Consider the following 21,772-nt stretch of genomic DNA (forward strand, 5'->3'; position numbering starts at 1 on the left):
CCAAATACAGTCGGCCACAGCCAGAGTTTTGCAGCACGCAGCCGAGCGCCTGAAAAAGGAGAGACAGAGAGAGAGAGAGAGAGAGAGAGAGAAAGAAAAGCAACAAGAGAACGGAGCATGTGCAGCAGAATGTTCAAGCTGCTATCCTGCCCTCAGTGGTTTAACTCACGATGACAGTATTATGTGCCCATTCATCTTCTAAGTATTATGCTCTTACTCTGTCTTTCTCTTTCCCTCCGTCTAACTCTGCTTCACTGTCTCCCACTATCTCTGGCTATCGGATGCCCCACGTAGCGTTAAGTGCATAATTGACAGCCATGTTAGATGACAGATTGACCACTATTCTGGCCTGGAGTTCTCTAACTGTGGCTCTGGCCCTCCGCCACACCATCATCATTACTCTTTCTGGCCTATTGATCTGCCTGGGCGAGGTGCCTCAGGCCTGGGTGTCCCAACCAAAGACTCTTTTTTTCCACATTTGATACTCCCCCTCTCTGTCAGTGTCCCTGCCACCAGCGTGTGGCCAGCTGTCAGTTCAGAGGACGATTAGATTAATGTTTTTACTTGCTTTCATGTCCGATGCCATGGAGCTTTGTGTGGGTGCTGAAGTTGTGGCACCAAATCAGAAAAGGGACTGCTGTTTTTGTGCGTTTCAGTTTTGCAGTCTAGGGTGGCAGTTTAGTGCATCTCATGGATTGTAAGCAAAATCCTAAAACATCAGAGGTGTGTGATGAGATGGGGAGATTGCGCTGATGGTGGGACTGAGCAGATGCTAATTAGGTGAATAATTGGATTCCAGCATTCTGTCCCAGTGGCTGTGTGAGCTGAAGCAGCCGAAGCCTTGGTTGCCTTTTTTAAAAGGAAAGCCCCATCTGGACTTGATAGCCTATTCCCAAGTGGGGCATACAAACTTCTGCTACAAATATTGTGCACTGATGATAGACATAGCCCATGGCAAGGGGACTGATCAAGCAAAGCAAATGGACTTCCAATTGTGGAGCCAGAAGGCAGCAGGGAAGGAGGAGAGGAGGGAGGGATGATGTCTGGTCTTGAGTGAGTGAACTAACTGGAGCAGGACAGGGGGAGGGAGAGAAAACATGCCCCCCGGGGGAACCACAAGACCCCCTCTTTCTCCCCCTACTATAACCAGCACCACCACTCCCAACAGCATGGGCTCATTCTCACTGCTAGCGGGGGTCCCCTCGGCTTTTATGTGGCTCCTTGTCCTCCACAGAGCAACCCTCAAACCCTGCCAGCGAGAGCTTTTATGACTGTTTGAACTGTGCATTAGGCTAATTTGTTGTCCTTCGCAACCTTACTCCTCCTCGTCTCTGCCTTATTGTTCTGTCAGACTTTCACTTGATGTTGAACTTTCTGTGGAGAACAGAAAAGTTTTGAAATTCCCCCCGCAGGCATTGACATATCAAACAAAGCCAAAGAGAGAGAACAGTTCTGGAGAAAATAACCGATGTAAAAAGTGTGGTAAAAATCTGCTGTGTGTGTAATTGCGGGAAGCAGAGAGTGAGAAACTGCACAAATAATTAGTGGATCCTGGTAATCTCGGGAGCTTGGGAGGTATTTGTTTCTCTTTTTTAGCCACAGTGCTGGGTACTTAGCTAACTGACAAGGCTAAACACTGCACTACGTCTTTTCTTTTCTGTGCTTTCTTCCATACGGTACCCGTCATGCCCCCCTTCACTTCCCTGATCCTTCCCCCTGCTCTGAAAGCTGCTTCACGTTTGTCACGGTGTGGGAGGGCCCTCCTGATGGGGCCAATGACCAGAGGATGAAAGAAACTCTCTATGTTTGTCTCTGGGAACAAAGGTGTAATTACGCCCCCATTTAGGAACAGTAAATTCATCTCCCCCTTCATTTTCACTGAAGCTATGGGATATTTTTTGGCTTTGTAGGAGTGAGGAAGCTTTTTAGAAATAGTGCAGTGATAGTGCTTCTGCATGTCCCCTGTGGATGTAGGGAGATCTAATTTGTCTGTATATCAACAGAGGCAAATAATAAAGCCCAGTGCTTGTATTTTTAGAGGTTGGATGAACTGCAATGACACTTTTGCAATTTTAAACCTTATTAATAGATTATTTGTATTGAATCTTTAAAACTCAACCCTCTGTAATAGGCAAAGAGAACATCTGTGCAAAGTTTTACTATTGCTGATGTTATACATATACACACACACACACACACACACACACACACACATATATTATAATGTAGAACAATACACATACATCAAGCTGCATAAATTACTGTGATCACAATTTTGGCCTTCACAATGAATTAAACTTGAGTGAATGCAATATTTATGAACAAATTAAACTGAATGCCCCCTGCTCAACACTGAATTCTCTGACCAATCCCAACAAATTTATCTGGCTCCAGGCAAGCAAATTTTAAAGCAACCTGTTTACATTTTCTTTCATGAGATTATTATTTTTTTATTCATTTATTTTGTATTAGATGCAGTCCAGTTTAATATTGTAATAATGTATACAAATGAAGATTTTGAAGTTGTTGTTTTTGTTTTTTTGTTTTGTAAAAGTAAAATGTTAAAGTGCACTAACACTAGTTTGTTCTTTTATGTCCAGTGTGTAGGATTTAGGGGCATCCATTGGTAAAGATGGAATATATTCCTAACTATGTTTTCATTAGTTTAAAATCACCTGAAAATTAGATCTGTTGTGTTATCTCTAAATGAGCCGTTGGTATCTACATAAGGAGACTCTTCTTCCATGGAGTCTGCCATGTCGTTCTACACTAGCCCAAAACATCAATCAAACACTGGATCTAGTTACGGCCATGCACATTTTTGTGTTTTTGCGTCAGACTTAGTTCTCCTCCTATACACTTGGCACACGGGAGAAATGCATGCTCCGCAACTTTATCGCTAAATGCCACTAAATTCTACACACTGGAGCTTTAAACATCATTGAATGATCATAATGCTATGTTTACATGGAATCAGGGAGTCTGCAAACCTGATATCATTTTAGTGGAGAAAAGGACAGTAAAATGAGGTGACGCTGGCAGAGAATACCGTCAGCGTTAATGGTAGATGTCATTGCCACTTAAAGTTAAATTTTTTTTTTTTTTTTATGCTGTCCTCTAATTTACAACCAGATGTTGTGTAGCTCTCTCACACAAAGAGCAATCTGTGCAATAACTGGACATGAGTAGAAAATTACCTGAAATAATGAACACAAAATAATTCTATTTAATATATTTTTTTCTTTCTTTCTTTACATTGTGTTATCAGGATTGCAAAGTATAGTCATGCATGTTTCGTTTTGCCATCCTGCCATTATGTCTGACTTGTTTTAGTGTTCTGTGCCATCCAGAAGGTATTGTCCTTTTGCCATCCTTCTGTCTGATTCCATGTGAACACAGCATAATTTTGATCTTAGGGATGAGAAAAATAATTGGAATTATTTTATCTTTAATATAAAAACCCCCATCTTGACCTCCTTGTCACCCTAGTGTCTCTTAACCAGTATGTGATCCCTTTAAGAGCTGCTTCTCTTGCTGTTCTCTTGGCTGACATGACAGTACAGGTGGATGGTCGCTGAGGAGAGAAGGCATGCCCCCGGGGTCCGCCGCTGCTCCTCTCCTCTATATCTCATGTCATGTATATTATTAAGCCATTAGATGCTATCAACCCCTTTGAATGATTTAATTACCCAGGAGGACCATCCTTTGAGCAAGTGAAAAGAGGAACATACATATTCATTGGGGCTGGATGTCAGCAGCAAACCCGCCCCCGGTGCTTCTCACTGCGACCTCAGCCCTCCTTCCCTATACATCTCTGTCTCACTACACTGCTCATGCACACCCCCCTGGCACCCTCATGCTCCGTCCCAGTGCATCCATCGTTTTCACCCCCCTCTTCACCCCCCACGCCACCCTTCGGTAGCTCACACACAAAAGTCTCTTGTCTTGCTCACATTGTGCGGGCTTGGACGGCTTTGGGAGCAGGTTCTGTCCACCCCTCACCCTTCTCTGCCCCCCTCTGTCATTCATCAGGCCTGATCCAATCACTGATAAGGAAGGAAGAGGAGAAAGATAAGGCCACTCTTGGGAGCGCTCCCTCAGGCCTCTCTCTGTTCACCACCTGAAATAGCTGTTTCACAAAAGATTTTTTCCCCCTAACAATGTGCTATTTCATTTCTGTCACTGCACTGCTGGCAGGACTGCAGATTTAATAATGTTGTTTGATATAACATGATGTGTACATAACTCAAAAGTTCTATTATTTCTCCCTAAAGGTGGTACTTTCACGACAACATCAGGCTTGTACGCAGGAAACAACTCCCTGACAAACTCGAGTGGCTTCAACAGCACACAACAGGTAGCTGCGCACTTCCTTCTGCTTCTTCCATTTCTGTGATCTGCTATCAGTATGCAGCTATCAGTTTATATAAGTTTGCAGACTTCTTCCCAACCTTGAAATCTTTATGAAACATGCATACTCAATATGTTACATTTCATCCGTGACACGTTCAAACATAAATCACTCAGGATGTCAAAAGCTTTGTATGCAGGATTATCTACTGTACCTCCTCCAACACAAATGTATTATGCCACAGACGGAGAGGGAGAAGAAAAAAAAAACAAGACAGATCGCTGTCCAGATGTAGGACAGAGCAGACATGTGTTTGCATTTATGTTTTGGAATCTGCACTGTAAAGTAGCAACACTGGTGCAGGGCATATCTCACATTACTCTGCCAAACCTCCTACTTCTCTTCCTACCTTCTGACTCTCCCTACCTATTTGATCTAAATCTCCCCTCTTACACCATATTGCACATGTCTTTATTTCTCAGTTTTTCTTTACTTGCCTTATCTTTACACATACCCTACCTTTTTACAATTTCCCTACTCTGTCTCTTTCAACAGGACTACGCCAGTTATCCAGCCTTTGGCCAGGGCCAGTATGCTCAGTATTACAACAGCTCACCCTATACTTCACCCTACATGACAAGTAACAACACCAGCCCCAGCACACCCTCCACCACCACCACCTACACCCTCCAGGAGCCACCCACTGGCATCACCAGCCAGGCCCTCACAGACAACCCTGCAGGTAAGAATCAAACAGGGTTCCTGCAGATCCTTAAAAAGTCTTAAGAGGCATTGAATTCATTCTTCTCAAAAAAGCCCTTCTTGGTATTAAATCAACTTCAGTTAATCTTTCAAAAGTCTTAAAAATGCTCATACATTGTAAGTGGGATTTCATGTATCTCTTTTTCTGAAAATCTCAAAATAATTAATAACTTTTTGTTAAGTAATTTCATAAATTCCTTTTCTTGAACTCGTTAATCTCACATGCAGATTGAGAAACATAAACTCGTCCAGAAAACAGGCCAGGTCTTCTGTGTTTTCCACTAAAAAAGTGTTGTGTTTACAACATTTGATGTAGATAATAAAAAAGTCATGTTTTATGTTACAATAAATTGTCCATCTTTAGTTTTGTTAGTGGAAAATTGCTCTTAAACTTAATTTCGAGTGGCATTTAAAAAAGTCTTTAAAAGTCTTAAATCTACCTTGCCTTAAGGTATAGGAACCCTGATCAAACCACAGGCCGCAGGGTCGCCCTCTGTAACCTGAATATGAGGAGTTTGATCCTTCTAAGAGCCATGTTTCTCTTTTAAATCAACAAGTGGGTCACAGAATCCCCTCATTCTCACTAACTAAATGTTGCTCCTCATAAGAGAACATGAGCTAAAGGCCAAAAATCTCTATCTGTCCTAGTCCAATACACAATATGAGCAAGAAATAGTTTCAGCCATCAACTGTTGTGTATTGCAGCATGCAGGCTAGAAAAAAAAAGTTAAAACTGAAATCAGATGTAGAATTTCCCACAACTTCATGTGACATTAATGCATCATCTGGCAATCAAAGCACTGATTGTATCTTTATAAGTCAGTCAAAATTTTATGACTGCATCCTAAATCAACACCAAGACATCAGGCTTTAAATAAACATAATTTCATACACGGGCATCCAATTTGGATAAATGATAAATGATTTGCTATTTCTAGCTGACATGCACTCTGTTACCTCTTGTTTATTAAATCAGCATGGAGCACAATAGCTTTTAGTATGTGTTCTGCAACTGATTTATGATATGTTTGTTACCTGTAGGCCTGCGTAATCACTTAAAAAATGTCCCAGGAAGCTGTCCGTTCTGCATCAAGACAAATGGTCACTCACACTTCTTTGCTAAAAGCAAATAATAGCTCATCTTCAATGCGCTCCTTTCATACTCTCCTTCTTCCCTCTATCCTTCCTTTCAGCAGAGTACAGTACCATCCACAGTCCATCAACCCCCATTAAAGATTCAGATTCGGATCGATTGCGCCGGGCCTCGGATGGAAAGTCACGTGGCAGGGGAAGAAGGAACAACAACCCATCACCGCCGCCTGACTCCGACCTTGAGGTAGGGTGAGCCCGCTACCTTGGCGACAGACAGCCTCACCCTGTCTGAGGCACACGGACACTAATCCACTTACTATATGGCTGCCACGCCAGCTTTAACACTTGATGGGCATTAATTCTTAAAGATTTGATTCCTAAACTATAAATGCATTATTGATGCATGGTGGAATATATGACATCATTAAACACATATCTTATATAAAGTTCTCGTGTATACCTCGTAAATAAACAATAAGGCAGGTGATTAATGAGTCGTCGCTGGAGTGAATAATATATATATTCTAGTCAGCAAAGACTGGACACTAGCTGTGACTAACAATGGCACCATGAGCTATACAACACTACTAGTGACCATATGTCAAAGTAAATCTTACTAATTCAGAAGGCTCTTCATTAATATATGAATTTAAAGGAGTTTAATACCACCCGTAATAGCACTGACATCATGACGTGTTAACATATCTAGTTAATTAGTTTGTTGCTATTGATTACTCTAATGTAAAGGGCAGAGGGTGGAAAGCATGCGGTGGGGTGATGGGAGGAGTGTTGCGGTGACCAACCCAAGCAAATGGATCCTGGTCCCTGTGGCGCACGAATACACGCTCCTGGCCTATTGACCAGGAGGATCACCTTGCAGCCCTACAGAGTGCACCATTGATTTTGCCTCTTTTCTCTCTGTTTTTCTTTGTTTCTTTCTTCCCCACCCCTCCGTACCCCCCATCTCTCCAGCGAGTTTTCATCTGGGACCTGGATGAAACAATCATCGTTTTCCATTCCTTGCTTACGGGTTCTTATGCCAACAGATATGGACGGGTGAGTGACATCAGACTGTGGCAGTAGCCGCGCACTTTAGCAGCAAAACACATAAATATTAAAAGGAGAAAAAAAAAAAAGATCAGTGGTGGGCAATGGCCATTGAGTGGAGGATGGATTTCACTGAGTTCAGAGAAGATAGAGCAGAACTCAATGTACAGATAATTGTTTCTTTTTTTTTAATAGGTCCAATGAGGCTTGGCAAGTATTTGACTGCTCTTTGCAGCTGTTGAGGCTATGCATGGCTGGTCCGGGCTCAGCTGTAGGGGCTCACAACAGTTGCACTCTGGATGTCTATTGACACATCTTAAGTGTTCCTTTCTCCTTCAGAAATGCCACATTGTTAGTTTAATTAAGTGCTTCTCAATCCATCCTTTTCAGACGGGGATCTCCCTGGAGACCGTGGCAGGAGACTGAGTGCACCGAATGTAATACAGTTAAACTAGAACTCGGTGATTCCCTTAAACCTGCCTTATATAAATCTTAACAAACATATATTATTATTATTCTGAAAGTAATTTTCCGTCCCATGTCACTGTGTGTGCTTATAAAATGAATAGTTTACTTTTCCAGGCTTTTCTATTTGTTGCTCCTTGTAAATTGCTTCTCTAAATTTAAACTTTCCAAACAAACAAGTTGGGAAATAAGGCAGAATCCTATTCTCATGGTTTCGTTGAGGTCGTAGGTTCTACAGTATATAGCCTTCAAAGTACATCACTCGCTCTTATTTTCCCAGTAAGATATAGCAGACAAAAATGAAAATAACTGTAGAATCTTAAAGCGAATTTATCACAATTTTTATTTCAATTGTAGGAAAGCATGAGTTCTAATCTCTGGCTGTTTGGGCTATGGAGGTGTCTGGTTTTGAAGTCAAAAATGACATATTGCTCCTCATATGTCAGAGAGCCTAGCGTCTGCGGCCCGTGCTCTTTGCCTTTGTTCTGGTATGAGGGGGTGTTTGATGGGGGCACTGTTTTGTTTTTGGGGTGAAAGAGGGCTGCCCCACGACCCTCCACTGTTTATTTACTTTATTCTCAGCACTGCATGCTGGGTAAAGAGAGAGAGCTGAGGCTTAGGGAGCTGTGGCTCTGAGATGAGGGACTCTCCAAACACACACACACACACACACACACACACACACACACACACACACACACACACACACACACACACACACACACACACACACACACACACAAATGCACACACAGAGTCTCCAGTGTGCTCCTCTGAAACAGGAAACACTCCTGACTCCATAAGGGCCCGTTCCATCAGAGCTCATATAGGATGTGACAGCCGCTAAAGTCCCTCTCACTCTCTGTTTTCTCTTTTGTTCCCTCTTTTTCTCCACCTCTGCACATTTAAGTTCCCTATTTTTTTTTTTTAAAAAGTGCTGCAACCTGCTGACACTGTCACATTAAAGCAGGATTATGAGAGGGAGACATGCTTACTCACAGCAACCACAAAGCACGCTACCTCAAAGCCTATCAGAAACGCAGATCTGTAAACTACCTCAGAAGAGAAAGTGAAGCAGCAGTGAACATCCACCACAACCACTACGATAACCACCCCTTCTTTTCCTCCTTGTCATTCATGTCCTCCTCATCTTAGTGGAATAAACAAAAAAAGTTGCTAAACAGTTTTCCCTTGTAGCTGCTCTGAGGTTACTATAAATAGATGTGTATCTGAGTGAGCACACATCCACACTTTCTCTCACTCACTGTGACCTCCCACCCACTCTCTCTGACTTTTTTTTCTCCCTCTCATACACACATAAACACACTGCTGCTCTTATCAGCTCTTTTAATTGGCATCAAGGCAGCTTACTCCCATAAAGCTGATGGCTGAGGCCAGCTGTGCTGCTATTGGGCTGGCCAGAGCTGGAGCTTAAAGTGGGTGGGGATGGATGGGGGGTTGTTATTGGTAAGGGGCTCAGAGGGTGGGGGGGGGGGCTTGGCGCCCCTGTGGATGACACTGACATCTCGGGACAGGTGGTGCTGGAGCAATGACAGCAGCAGCACTTTGGCCTTCTGGCCTGCTTGTATTCTTAACTCCCTCACTGACTGATTGTTTAGATTTAATTGGAAAGGATTCACTCTCGCCGGAGAAGACAGCCTTTTCCCACCAAACCGGCCCATAATGCTAAATCACCCAGCAGCGGCAGAGGTTGGGGAGCGGGAGCTGGTGGCCAGTTGATGTGGGAGGCTAATTATTTTTGATGAATTCTAACTGAAAGATTGATTCGAACTGGGAGGTTAAGAGGAAGGAGAAAGCCTCCAGAAGTGGGGATTGAGCTCTACTTGTGTGGTTTGTCCTCTGTCATTTTAGTGAAAACATAAGCATTGTGGGGTGTGACAGCTAATCAGTGGAAAGCTCAGGTGTGTCTTCAGGTGGTTTAACTCTGTAATCCCCGCTCCTGCTTCTGCAAGGCCTGTCCTTTAACACAGCCTCACCCAGCTGCAGAAAATCCTCCTCCACAGCCTGCCATTGTCTCTCTTCATCCTTTGCTTGCTGAAGACAATCTGCTGATTAGGGATATGAGATTAAAAAAAAAGGGATTCAGTTTGAGCAACAAAGAATGGAGGTACTTAAAATCAGTTAATTAATAATGTGTTTTGTTTGCTTTTTTTAAATAATAATAATGAAAAAATCGTGCTTAGACTAAAATAAATGTGTTAATGCAGTTTATTTAGTATGTGAAAAATAATTACACACAGCCTGTATCTTTAAAAATCTGTATGTAAAAATGCACTGAAGACTTTTTGCAATTCATTATCTTTTTAAAGGGAAAATCGCACACATTGTCACTGCCTCATTAACTATTTACACTTCACTCCTCTCTAGGTATTATCTTACAGACAGTGCAACCCTATCACCATTACAGCATGTATCACATTACTGACAGAGATCATGATTTAAGGAAAAATTGTGCTCTTTGCAGGAAATTATCAGCATTTTTATTTGATTTTTTTGTTTGAAATAAATATGAATAAACACCTTAGAGTGGTGATTTGTATCACGTAGAGAGCAATCAGATGATGCATCGGCACAAGTATGTGGAGAATGGGCTATTTACGATGAGGCTGTGACCCCCAGCTCTTCTAAATTGACCACCCCTCCTGAGAAGAGACATGCTTTTACTGCATTCATTCAAGTCTGTGGCATTTCTGATGACTATTCTGGTCCCTTTTTGGAGAGTCGTAAACAGAGGCTGGAACTTTCAAGTCCGCCTAAAGTCTTCTTTTATGGGAACGGCCTGCTGAGGAATTTAAAGGGATTCTGTGTTAATTGAGTGACTTACAGCGAACAACATAATTTATTGTTTCACATTACAACTTCAAATGGAAAAAGTACCTCAATATTTGAAAGATTTTAATTGTTTTTGTCTGTTTTTCAGGATCCACCGACATCTGTATCATTAGGCCTGAGGATGGAAGAAATGATCTTCAACTTGGCGGACACACACCTATTCTTTAACGACTTGGAGGTGCGTCTATTTTTTGTGTTTTCTCTTCTTTAAGCTGTCTTTAAAGCAGCTGTGCTGCCATTTTACCTTCTGTTCACTTTGTGATGTTTTAGTGGTGCAGGGAGTGTTTATATTCTCACAGGAGTGTAAGAACAGTCCATTAAGATTTTAGTAAAAGCAGAAACAACTGTTTCATAGCGTGGAGACTGTTTCTCAGTTATCAGTCCCATAGTGGTGAAGTATTACCTCGGAGCCCAAGGGATACCATGAATTTTACATGTGCTGTCAGTCTCTGTCATTCCTGGGTCACCAGCCCTGCCCCCACCCCCCACCTCTTTCCCACTCCCATAGCGGCCAGCTCAATTTGTCAAGCTCTAGTGTTTCTGTGGCCGATCTGTCTGTCTGTGTGTCATGCTGTGTGCTTGGTGTCGCTGTCCACCTACACTACAGACCCTTCCGTCGCAGCATGAAATCCCCCGCCATCTCCCCTCTCACGCCTCTTTGCCCCCCTGATTCATGTACAGCTAGTGTAAAATCTGCCCCTGGGGCACAGGAATAGAGGGATCAAGGGTAGGGAGGTGTGTGTGTGTGTGTGCAGTGGGGTGTCTGAGTGTCTGCTTCGCTCTGGGGAGAGGTGAAAGACCAGAGGGTCAGGGATGCTTATAGGCTCAGTCTGCATGTACAGAAAACTGTGTGCCACATTTGTCCATACACATGCACACATGCACAGACACGAAGCTCACCCACTGCCCTTTTCAGATTCAGATGTCAAACTCAGTTACTCGCTATCAGTGCTATTATTATCAGCGATTTTTTAGCAATAAAAAAGCAGATCATCTCAGCGGTCCTTCAACACTAGTTCTACGTAATTCTCTGTCTACAATTTTTCTTTTTGTGATTTTTGTCCCTGCCTCCTCTCAGTGAATCTGATCCCACTGACCCAGCGCTTTCCCTCAGTGTCCTGCTTTATGCTGACCTCACAGTAGAGGAAATGTTTTGTTTGATACTTAAGTGTGAAGAGATCTGTGGCCAGTCTGCCAAGTCTCATTACTCACCACCATGTTTCGGCTGTGTTACATGAAGCAAACCCAAGAAGAAAGGAAAAAACGACACAGAGAGAGGGAGACAGAGACAGAAAATGTTCATACTCTCCCAGACAGACGAGTGACTGAGATTCCAAACGCAGTCATCGTGATCAAAGTTAATTGGCTGCAATTGGCTGGTTAAATATTTCCTTATGCCCTGGCCGTGTAGAATCCATTGTAGCTGCACTTTATTTAATAGATGTGCCCCAATCATTTGAAAAAATGGCAGTTTGTGACAACGCTTAAATGTGGTTTTGCCCAACATCTGTCCTGTGTTTTGATTTCTTTTCATGTGTGATGAAACTGTTCACAGACGAATTGGCAGCTCAGACCGCTTATAAAATTATTTTAAAATGCAATGCGTATATTTCTTCTGCTCTATCTCAGTAACGAAATTATTAGATTTTGTTTTGACACTTAAAAGCTTTGATTTTTTTTTCCCAGAGTAGTATTATGACTGAAATATCAATGTGTGGTCTGCTGCAAGAATGCTTTTTAGAACGTCCAATGTAAAGACCTCCCTGCAGACGCTGCAGTGATTGTCATTAACAGTCATACCAGAGGAGGAGTGACATTCTCTTGAAGGCATATTGATCTCTCCTCTTAAAGTGAGCTGGGCCAGTCTGAGTGTTAAGTGCCAGTTCTCAGCAATGCCTAACCAGTTGTGTTTCCTCTCTGCTGATTTACAGTCCTCCATCTCAGATAGAGCTAAATAGAGTCCGACTATAAATACCACAGCCAGCAGCAGTTATGTATTTAAGCATGTGCAGAAATGCATATGGTCCATCTAATTTAGTCTAAGCCATAAAGGGAGACCCCAGAGGCTGTGCAGAAACACAGGTGCAGAGTTAGTGGCCTAACAGTGTGTGAGTGTGATTGGTCTATCTAAGTCTTAACACTGTTGTCCTGCCAGCCTCTGCACAAGAACATTAAATATGGACTCGACTCCCTTGCAACTTTACTATACGTACAGTCTCAGATTATTTTACTTGTGCTTTTAAAATAAATTAATCTGTTTTATATGCACAAGGGTTGTTTGTTTATAAGCCTCTGAACACCACAATTAAGCATAATATCGTACTCAGCCTGCCGAGGCCACAGCCAACGCTTTAGTGTTGTGTATAATGTGTTCGAGTGTGTGTGTGTGTGTGTGTGTGTGTGTGTGTGTGTGTGTGTGTGTGTGTGTGTGTGTGTGTGTGTGTGTGTGTGTGTGTGTGTGTGCATGCGTGTGTGTGTGTTTTAGAGTGTGAGTGAATGGAGGCTGGACAGCGTTGATAGAGCTGGTGAGTGACGATTCAGAGGAAAGTCATAAAAAGAAAGAGGGCATGCCGAAGGGGTCAACAGGGATCAGTTTCACCCTTACATCTCTCTCTCTCTCCCTCTTTTTTCCTCTTACCTTTTTCTGGATCAGCGCTCTCTTTTTTATTCATTTGCTGTTAGAAAGTATTGAAGATGCGTCCCAGAAATATTGCACCTCCCCAAAAGACTTACCCTCTTAACCCATGCAGACGAACTCTCTATCGATCGTCCCACACAAACCATTTGCTGCTCAGCCTTTTAAACAATGGCCGTAGTGCTGTATGGAAAGCACTGTCTGTTTTTATCATCAAAAATCCTCTCAGTGAAAGAAGTATTAGGAAAGTAATTCAAGGCAATATGATCCCTATTGATGTGATCTCCACTGTATTAATTTTCCTTATAGAAGAAGTCATATTTCAACAGCTGCAGAGATTATCATAAAATAAATGTTATATCTTCGTTAATTGAAAACTGAATGTACTGAATCAATCATTTTTTCAGTTTGTAAATTAACAGCAACATCTTCATGGAAAGGTTATATCTAGTGGTGGATGATTTCTTATCAAAAAATGACTTTGGTAGAAGTTAAAGTCAGCTTCTAGAATATTGCTTGACTGACAGTCTTAAAGCATCTGATATTTACTGTACTTAACTATCAAAAGTCATTTATGACATTAAATATAAGTACTGAATGTAAAAGTACAAGTAAATGATATTATTAAAAAGAAGGCAATCAGAATTCTGAGAGTTGACATTTATTTCTTCTTGAACACCACCTTAACAATGGAGTGTACGGGGTGCCCAGTAGCTCAGTCGGTAGGGCGGGCACCCCACGTACAGAGGTTAACGCTCCGCCACAGTGGCCACGGGTTTGAGTCCAGCCTTGGCCCTTTGCTGCGTGTCACCCCCTCTCTCTCCCCCCCTTTCATGCTTCTACTATCCTGTCCATTAAAGGCTAGAGCCCCAAAAAAACAAAAAAAAAAAAAAAAAAAGTGCGCATTATACTTGAAAAAAAAATATGGTCTTTTTTTTTGTTTTACAACTAAAGGATTTAAAGAACAAAATCCAGTTTTCTCTTCCCTCCCATCCCTTCATTCGTCTGTCGGTCCCTTCTTTCCTTCTTTCCTCCCATCTGGAGTAAAAGCTCATTTAGGATATGTAGTGGAGTAAAAGTAAAAGATGACAGAAATTAAAAAAAAACAAAAAACACAAGTAAAGTACAGATACTCCAAAAAAAATGAAGTACTGTAACGAAATATTATTTCTTTATTACATTACACCACTGGTTATATAAATAATTTAAGAATTAGACTTTGTCAAAGTTAAAACTGACTTTTTAACATTTTTGAAAATAATATATTTTTACAAACAAATAGATTTGTCCTTCATATATCTTATTTTGAAATCTAGTAAATCCACTCCACTTGATGCCATTTTCACACTAGCGCTGGCTGTGGGTTTGAATGTGCAGTTAATTAATGGTCTAAAGTGATGTGTATAATGAAGCCCACTGAGGCTGAGCTCATTGAGAAGACTGACAGCTCCGCTGTGACTCAGGGTGTGAGTTTACTGTAGGTGCGCTGCTGCAGCCCAAACGCTAACGCCATGCGATATGTGGGAACCAGGGGCCTCTCTCTTACTGGCCAAGCCCCCTGTGTTCCCCTCTCAGTGGGGTACGGGGGCTGCCGTCTCCCCCTTCGCTGGGTGAGAAAACAACCCTCCCTGTCTGGAGGATAAAGGGCACGGGGGCAAACCACTCACAGGCAGAGAGAGGGGGAGAGGTCTCTAAAGGTGGGAACATTTTAAATTAGTCCACTGATGCCTCCATGCTGTGTGTGTTACCCCTTTCTCACACACATGCAAGCTAAACATGTTGTGCTCTAACACACACTTATGTACAGTACGAAGATTCATGGAGGTACCTACGGACTCTCTCACACACACATACCTGTGGAGCAACCTGGTGACACTCGGAATTGACTGCTTTTATAGCTCTCAGCCTGCAGTCGCAGGGTTGAACCCTTCTCTGTCACTCTCACCCAGGGGCTGCCTGTTAATGAGAGATGCTGTGAAACGCATGGTTACCTTTTCCTAGTGGCTGAAATGGCCCTCCAGAGCCTCTTAGTGTGGAGCCATTTTGTTGGTTTTATGTCCCACTGTAGAGGGTGAGATCCTGTACTCGCCATTCCATATGATTGGTAGCTTTATGGTGTTTTCCTTGATAGTATATTTTATTCCCAGTAAGGAGGAACATAATGCTAACTGTGCTTTTCATTGAAACATGAAATTGAGTCATTCACTTCATCGGTTACAAATTAACACTGCAGCTCTGTGGCACAGATTTTTATTTATATTTCAATAACACCTTTATAATGAATAAAACTAAACAACCCATCACAATCTGCAGCAGTAAAAAACAACTGTAAAAAACAGGGAGTAGGAGTTCCCACTTTTTTAGTTTTTCAATAAAAAATGTGCAGAAACTAAAACAGTGAACTAAAAAAAGGCCATTTTCATGCGAAGTATATTTTGTCAGATGGGCTTCTTAAGGTCTGCACACACTGATGTGGGTATTTCATCATTTGCCTGGCCCCTGATGCAGCAGTTCTGTCATGCTCCTCGACATAACTCCATCACGTCTCAAGGCGGGGCCACTGATGTGTTTTGGAAAGACTACAGAGAGAAAGTGGAGGTTTCAAAGCCACCCTGTCAATCTTCACTCCACAGAGCTCCACCTCAACCCCACCACTATCCTAACACAGCCGATCCATGCACCAATAGGGGTCGAGAGTGCATGGAAAATATAAAATTACCGTCTGGTAACAAACGCTGATATCTAAGAATAGATGTCTTGTCCTTAGTTTAAAGAGGGAGGCGCAGCACCTGCCCAGCATGGTCTGTGGAGGAGGAGAGCAGAAACTTGCTCAGATTTGTCCAAACAACAGTCAGCTTGGCAAGAATAAACTGTTTCTCTATGGATACGTTTGTTGCGAAGGGAAAATGCTGAAACGACTGAGATTTGATATTGCATTTAATGTCGCTCTCCTTGAGGTGTGGTTTTGACATGCGATGCCAAAAATAGGAAATAATGAGAAGCAGCTCATCCATCACACAAAACTAATTTATACTTTCACTGCCTACCTGTGGGGTGAGTCTTTCTATTCCAACTTTCCCTACAAAAGTGCTTTACACAGAATTCTTTTTAAAAATTCAGTCTGTCTCTGAGCAAAGCATGCTCCCCCTGGATCAGTCCTCCTGACCGTGTGAATTTTTGCAAAACCAGCATATACTTCTCTATACCTGTGCTTTGTTTGGCGCTGCTGTTTGAATTCCGTGGCTGTTCAAGCACAGATTGTGGATTGGAATGAAGTGGGTTCGAAGAACTCTCCTTTTGTTACCCACATCCTGTGTTTGACCCCCAGGTAATCACAGCCCCCCCCCCGTTCTGCACCCCCCACACCAGACGGGGGTGCCTGTGGTGGGAACAGAGAAGGAAGTTGCTGGGGGTCACAGACCGCGGGGGGGATGACAGCCACTGCCGGTGGAGTGGCGGTATTGAGAACCTGCGAACCATGGATGAGCCTTTTTCACATGGCATTAGCCTGTAGGGTCACAAGGAATGCTGTGATGACGGCTGTTATCGCTCACACTGTGGTTTTGACCACCCAACCCCACCCCAACAGCTCACCTGAGAGTGAGGGGGCAGTTTGTATTCAAAAAGTGAACACTACCTATATGGCAGTGACCTAGACCTGCGTGGGAAAAACAGGTCGAAGAGTTTAGATAGTGTGGTCCCTCTTGTGTTTTGGTAGCATGCATTGCTGACTTGCCCTGTCTTTCTTCTCCGTGCCTCTGACTGTTGCAGTCACCACTCTGAGCTCTTTCCAGGGCTACAGGAAGACTCAGGCCGTCATTGCTGATTGCTTAATGACAGATGCCAGGGGAACAAAGAGGGCTCTGATAACTTCCTCCACAGTGAAGAGTTCTCAGCAGACTAGTGGAAAGACAGAGAGACAGGGAAAGGAAGAGAGAGTGAATGATGTAGAGATGGAAGCATCCCGAGGCAGCAGCATCCTGTCTTCAATTGTTGCACATTTTTTGGCATCTTTCCTGTGTAGATAGAGACTGCTTGGTAGCTCAGATAAAAGAGAAGAATGTTGCTGATGAATTTAACAGAAAGACATAGTGTTTGCATAAGGAGTAATTGCGATGGCTTCTGGTCGAGGGTCTTCACTCCTGAGTACAGTAGGAACATCTGGTGTGAGTTAGTGGTGATTGTAGGTTTTAGAGAGACCACTGTTTGCTTGGTGAGGGGAGAATGGGGGGGATTCGATGGAAAAGACATGTTCAAAAGGTTCTAAGAAATTCTCCGGCTGCCAATATGCCACCATCTTGAAGCCCTGTCATTCTGTTGTTAGTGTTATTCAAACAAAATAATAGCAGCATGTTTTTTTCATTTAAACCTTAGAATGATTCAGTGACAGTAACTATAAGTGCTTGTGAATTATTTTAATTAAAGTCCTGCATGCATATAAATATGGTGATGCAAAATATATTTATTCTTCTTTTTATGAGACAGTTTTTCGTTGCTTCCCGTTTACATTCTTAGAAATTCAGGTGCTAACCAGAACCATTTGGGGTTCTTTGGCTTGTCCCTGTAGAGGAACCCTTTGTGGTTACTGGTTGAACTTTTAGTAAAGGTTTCACCCAGAACGGTTTCAGAGGCAAAGGCTGATATGGTCCAGTGTTACCTGGAATGCTAGGGTGAATAGAACTGAACTGAATACAACCTGCCAAGAACTATGAGAATAATTTCAGCAGACCATGTGGTTAGTATGCCATGAAATGACTGGAAAGATCTCAACTATGACAGAACACAAGGAGAATTAATTGATTAGGGGGATTTCAGATGCATCGACATTTAAAAATACCATTTAAAACGCAAGTAAATATTTGAATATTTGAGGGTAAGGAACTTTTGCCTTCAACAATCTTGGTAGACCTCTTTCTTCCAAAAAGCGTTCTTTGAATGAAAAGGTTCTTAATGGAACCCTTAAAGAATCCTTTCCTCAAAAAGGGGGGTTCTTCAGAAGCAATGGTTCTGGGTACACTCTCAGCCCTCCAGGATAAACCCTTTTTGAACTCTTATTTCTGGGAGTGCAATATGGATTTTTCAGATTTGTTCTATTTATATGGCATTTCATAATCCATGCACCTAACAATGCTAAAAGCCATGAAGTCTGTCAGTCAGTAAAACTCACCACCCCATGGTGTTTTTCTCCATCCCATCCACTTCAACTATACGACTGTACCTAACTGACTCTAACCTGCACCGTCCATGGCTCTGTGGTGTTTACGAGGCCTTCAGAAGTGCCTCCTAATGAGTATGTGTAAGGGTTACTGTACAGCATTACCCACAGCCACCTCCTCTATTAGCTTTCCCAGTCCTCCCAGGAAGCCAGTGCAGAGGTTTATGCCAGCCCCAGCTGGGAACAGTAATTGTTGGAGTCTGCGCATTCTTCGACGACTCCCTCCCTTTTTATTCACAGCACACACAGACAAACTTCTATCTGGAGCTCTCGAGCTCAGTTCAGCTGTTAAATAAGCGTTTTAATATCTACAAAATCAAAAAACTATGTAAACACCCAGGCATTCAAATTGTAAAACCCAAACCTCTGTGTTTTTCTTGGCCTTTTAATTTTTAACACTTTACATTTGTTGAGGTTTGACATGTTTATTAGCTTTTAGGATTTGGAAAAATTTATGACAAATCATTCATAATCAGGCTGCAATTACAATGGCTACAGTTAGGGCTAATTACTGAGACATATTTATGTGTTTCAGGTCATGTTGCGGCTCTGGCTTTGGCACCTAAAGTATGTCCATAATTAACATGCTGAGTCATATTGTTCTCACATAGCTGTTTTGATCCATGCTAGCTGTCAGACTCTGAAAGAAACACATTACAGGGGAAGAACAAACACGAGGAACTATTGTCATCAAACAAGGTACTAGGAGACAGCGTACAATTAGGCAATGATATACCAAATGAGTGCTTTGCAGCGGACTGATTGTGTCTGATTCATCAGCAGGTAATTACTGGATAATAGAAGCCTTCCAGTCACTTGCACCAGAATGGGAGGTCTTTGAAAGAAGGCTTTATGAGGTGCTTAACCCAGGGTGCATTTTTTGTTTTCCTAAACAAACAGACATGCCTCTACTACTTAAGGAATTAAGCATACCAATACGTTTGGCTTGGCCTCCATTCTCAGAAAAAATTAGGGATAATTTGCAAACATAAATTGTCCGCAAGTTTGTTGGCAGCAAATCTTCAAGCTGGGGCAAATTGCTGCTTTCTTCAACTATTAAAGATCTGTTGGTGAGTGTGTGGAAACAGATTAAGCCAACAGAGCTAAGAGCCCCCGCCTGCACCCCATCTCCAATTGGCAGTCCATCTTCTGGAACGCGGGGCTCAGAGCTCGCTCCATGTGAGGTCACTTTGGACTCTCTCCCCCAGCCTCTACCCGCTGCTCTCCTCCATCTCCACCTCTCTACCCTTCCACCCCCTTATCGGGGTGCCGGAGCCCCGGAGAGGAGGGGAGAGAGGTCACGGGGTCAAAGTCTTTTCCTCTTTGGATCTTGGGGCTTGCTGGGAGAGGCTTGGCGAGAGAATGGCTGCATTAGAGCAGGGGTTGGGGGTCAAGATTTTAATTCTGTTAAAGAACAGCTGGTTTGAGTTTCTCCTCACGTCGCTCTCCCCTCCCTTTCCCCACAAATCCAGGGAGATGAAAAATTTGTTCAGAGGGGAACCAGTAAAATAAAAAAGGTTTACAGTCCAAAGCCCTTACCCTTACCCTGCTCTAGCATTAGAGAGGAATGCAATAACGTCAGCATTTGGCCTCAGTTAGATTGACTTAAAACAAGGAAGTCCTTTCTGTGTTTTGGTGTCTTAACAGCCGGATGAAACTTAATTAAAAAGCTTAAAAAATCGGGACGGAATTTTCATACTTGAGACCGGAGGAATTCTCTCCCTCAAGTTTCAATTTCCATGTGAAATTATTATTTCTCACATAACTTTAAACAGGTGAGACTAACATTTTGGGCGGTTACACAACCAATTTAAAACTTGTAGCTTTCCAGAGAAATTCTACTTCATAGAGATATCAGATACACCCTCTGTTATTTATGCTAGATTAGGGTCGACCGAAACAAATTGTGAATCTGACGTCACATTAATTTCAGCATTTTTTTTTATCATAACAAGGCTATTGCTCAACCTCCTGTTTGCCAAATTTCTCGCCACCGGAGCAAAAAGAAGCTTTGCTTACTCTCTCGGCTCTGCCCCATGTGAAATGTGTTGATCTGAATGCCAAGGCAGGACTCCCTCACATCTCAAGCTGGCCGAGGGGGGCGGAGAGAGGGGAGGAAGGGGGAGGCACTAGAGCTCTCCTATAAATGGAAAACTAATAACAGATTTTTAGTGTGCTTTCTCCTGTGCTCTTTTGCCGGCTGGCTGGCTGACTGGCCCCGGGGCTGTGTTGGTGTGTGGCGCAGCAGCAATCAGAGGTCATAATTTCATTGGCGGTTAGCATCAAGTTCAATTTTTTCTAGTAGGTTACATTTACCAGAAAGTCTGGATTGTGTTACTGTGTACCGGCAGAATCAGTGTGGAGCTGCAGAATCCCTCTACCTTTCCAAGGGGAGCCAGGCACCCCCAGGGGGGAAGAGGAGCACACATATGTTTAGGGATGCACACACTCATGCACAGACCATTAGTGCCAAGGCTCTTTATACATTCACTGAGCCCACATACATTTTTCAACTGTATGTATATATATCAGTACTTGCAGACATAGCTCTTCAAATGCCAACCTGAGGAGTGCTTAGAGTTGCTGGATTGAGACTTAATTGGTTATGTCTGTGGGTGTGCATATCTTTAGACCCCTCTAGTGGTAGCAGTCCATTCTGACTGATGATGAGGTTAGTCTTTGTTTGGACAGATCTGGTTTAGGGGCAAGGGAAGAAAAATGTGGGGAACATATTCAAAAGTATATAGGGAGAAAGTCAAGGCGAAGGGGCTTAAGACTGAGGTGTCCAGCCAAAGCACAAATTCCTGAATAAATATGTTGTTTTTAGTGAAAAATGACCTGGAACATATGGGGAGTGTCTCTTTAGAGTGAGTGTGTGAATGCTGCATTACTCAAAGTGCATGTTTTGTGTGTTACAGGAATGTGATCAGGTACATATCGACGATGTGTCCTCCGATGACAACGGCCAGGATCTGAGGTACAAAACCGGTACACTTTCCTTCTTGATTGATTAAATAAACTGTGCATCAACAGTGCCGCAGCCTTTGCTGACAGATCCTTTCTTTTTCTTCTTTGCAGCACGTATAACTTTGGCGCTGACGGTTTCCACGCAGCAGCAACCAGTGCCAACCTATGTCTGGCCACAGGCGTGCGGGGAGGTGTGGACTGGATGAGAAAACTGGCCTTCCGCTACAGACGAGTAAAAGAAATCTACACCACCTACAAAAATAACGTCGGAGGTAATCCCCAACAAGCAGCGCTGCCTCTGTACAGATCTGAAGAGTTGAAATGAGTTTGCAGATGTACATGCCCTCGTTTGTGTGGGCGTTTTTGTGTGAGTGTCTGTTCCAGT

The 21,772-nt window shown here is 42.8% G+C and overlaps 1 protein-coding gene across 14 annotated transcripts in view; it reads left to right on the top strand.

Moving 5' to 3' along the window:
• Nucleotides 1–21,772, top strand: part of eya1 (EYA transcriptional coactivator and phosphatase 1) — a 71,776-nt gene that overhangs the window by 41,404 nt on the left and 8,600 nt on the right. For 10 of the 14 annotated variants that reach the window (XM_042510504.2, XM_042510512.2, XM_042510509.2 and 7 more), the window contains 7 exons: nt 4,275–4,357; nt 4,907–5,093; nt 6,307–6,449; nt 7,178–7,261; nt 10,659–10,748; nt 21,339–21,397; nt 21,499–21,659. In XM_042510504.2, coding sequence (XP_042366438.1) covers nt 4,275–4,357; nt 4,907–5,093; nt 6,307–6,449; nt 7,178–7,261; nt 10,659–10,748; nt 21,339–21,397; nt 21,499–21,659 — 807 coding nt within the window. The remainder of the gene's footprint in view (nt 1–4,274; nt 4,358–4,906; nt 5,094–6,306; nt 6,450–7,177; nt 7,262–10,658; nt 10,749–21,338; nt 21,398–21,498; nt 21,660–21,772) is intronic. The other 4 variants (XM_042510508.2, XM_042510510.2, XM_042510515.2 and 1 more) reach the window with 1 other exon arrangement.

The sequence above is a fragment of the Plectropomus leopardus genome, chromosome 21 (genome assembly GCF_026936395.1).
Source record: "Plectropomus leopardus strain MGB_pleo_1.0 chromosome 21, ASM2693639v1, whole genome shotgun sequence".
Classification (NCBI taxonomy): domain Eukaryota; kingdom Metazoa; phylum Chordata; class Actinopteri; order Perciformes; family Serranidae; genus Plectropomus; species Plectropomus leopardus.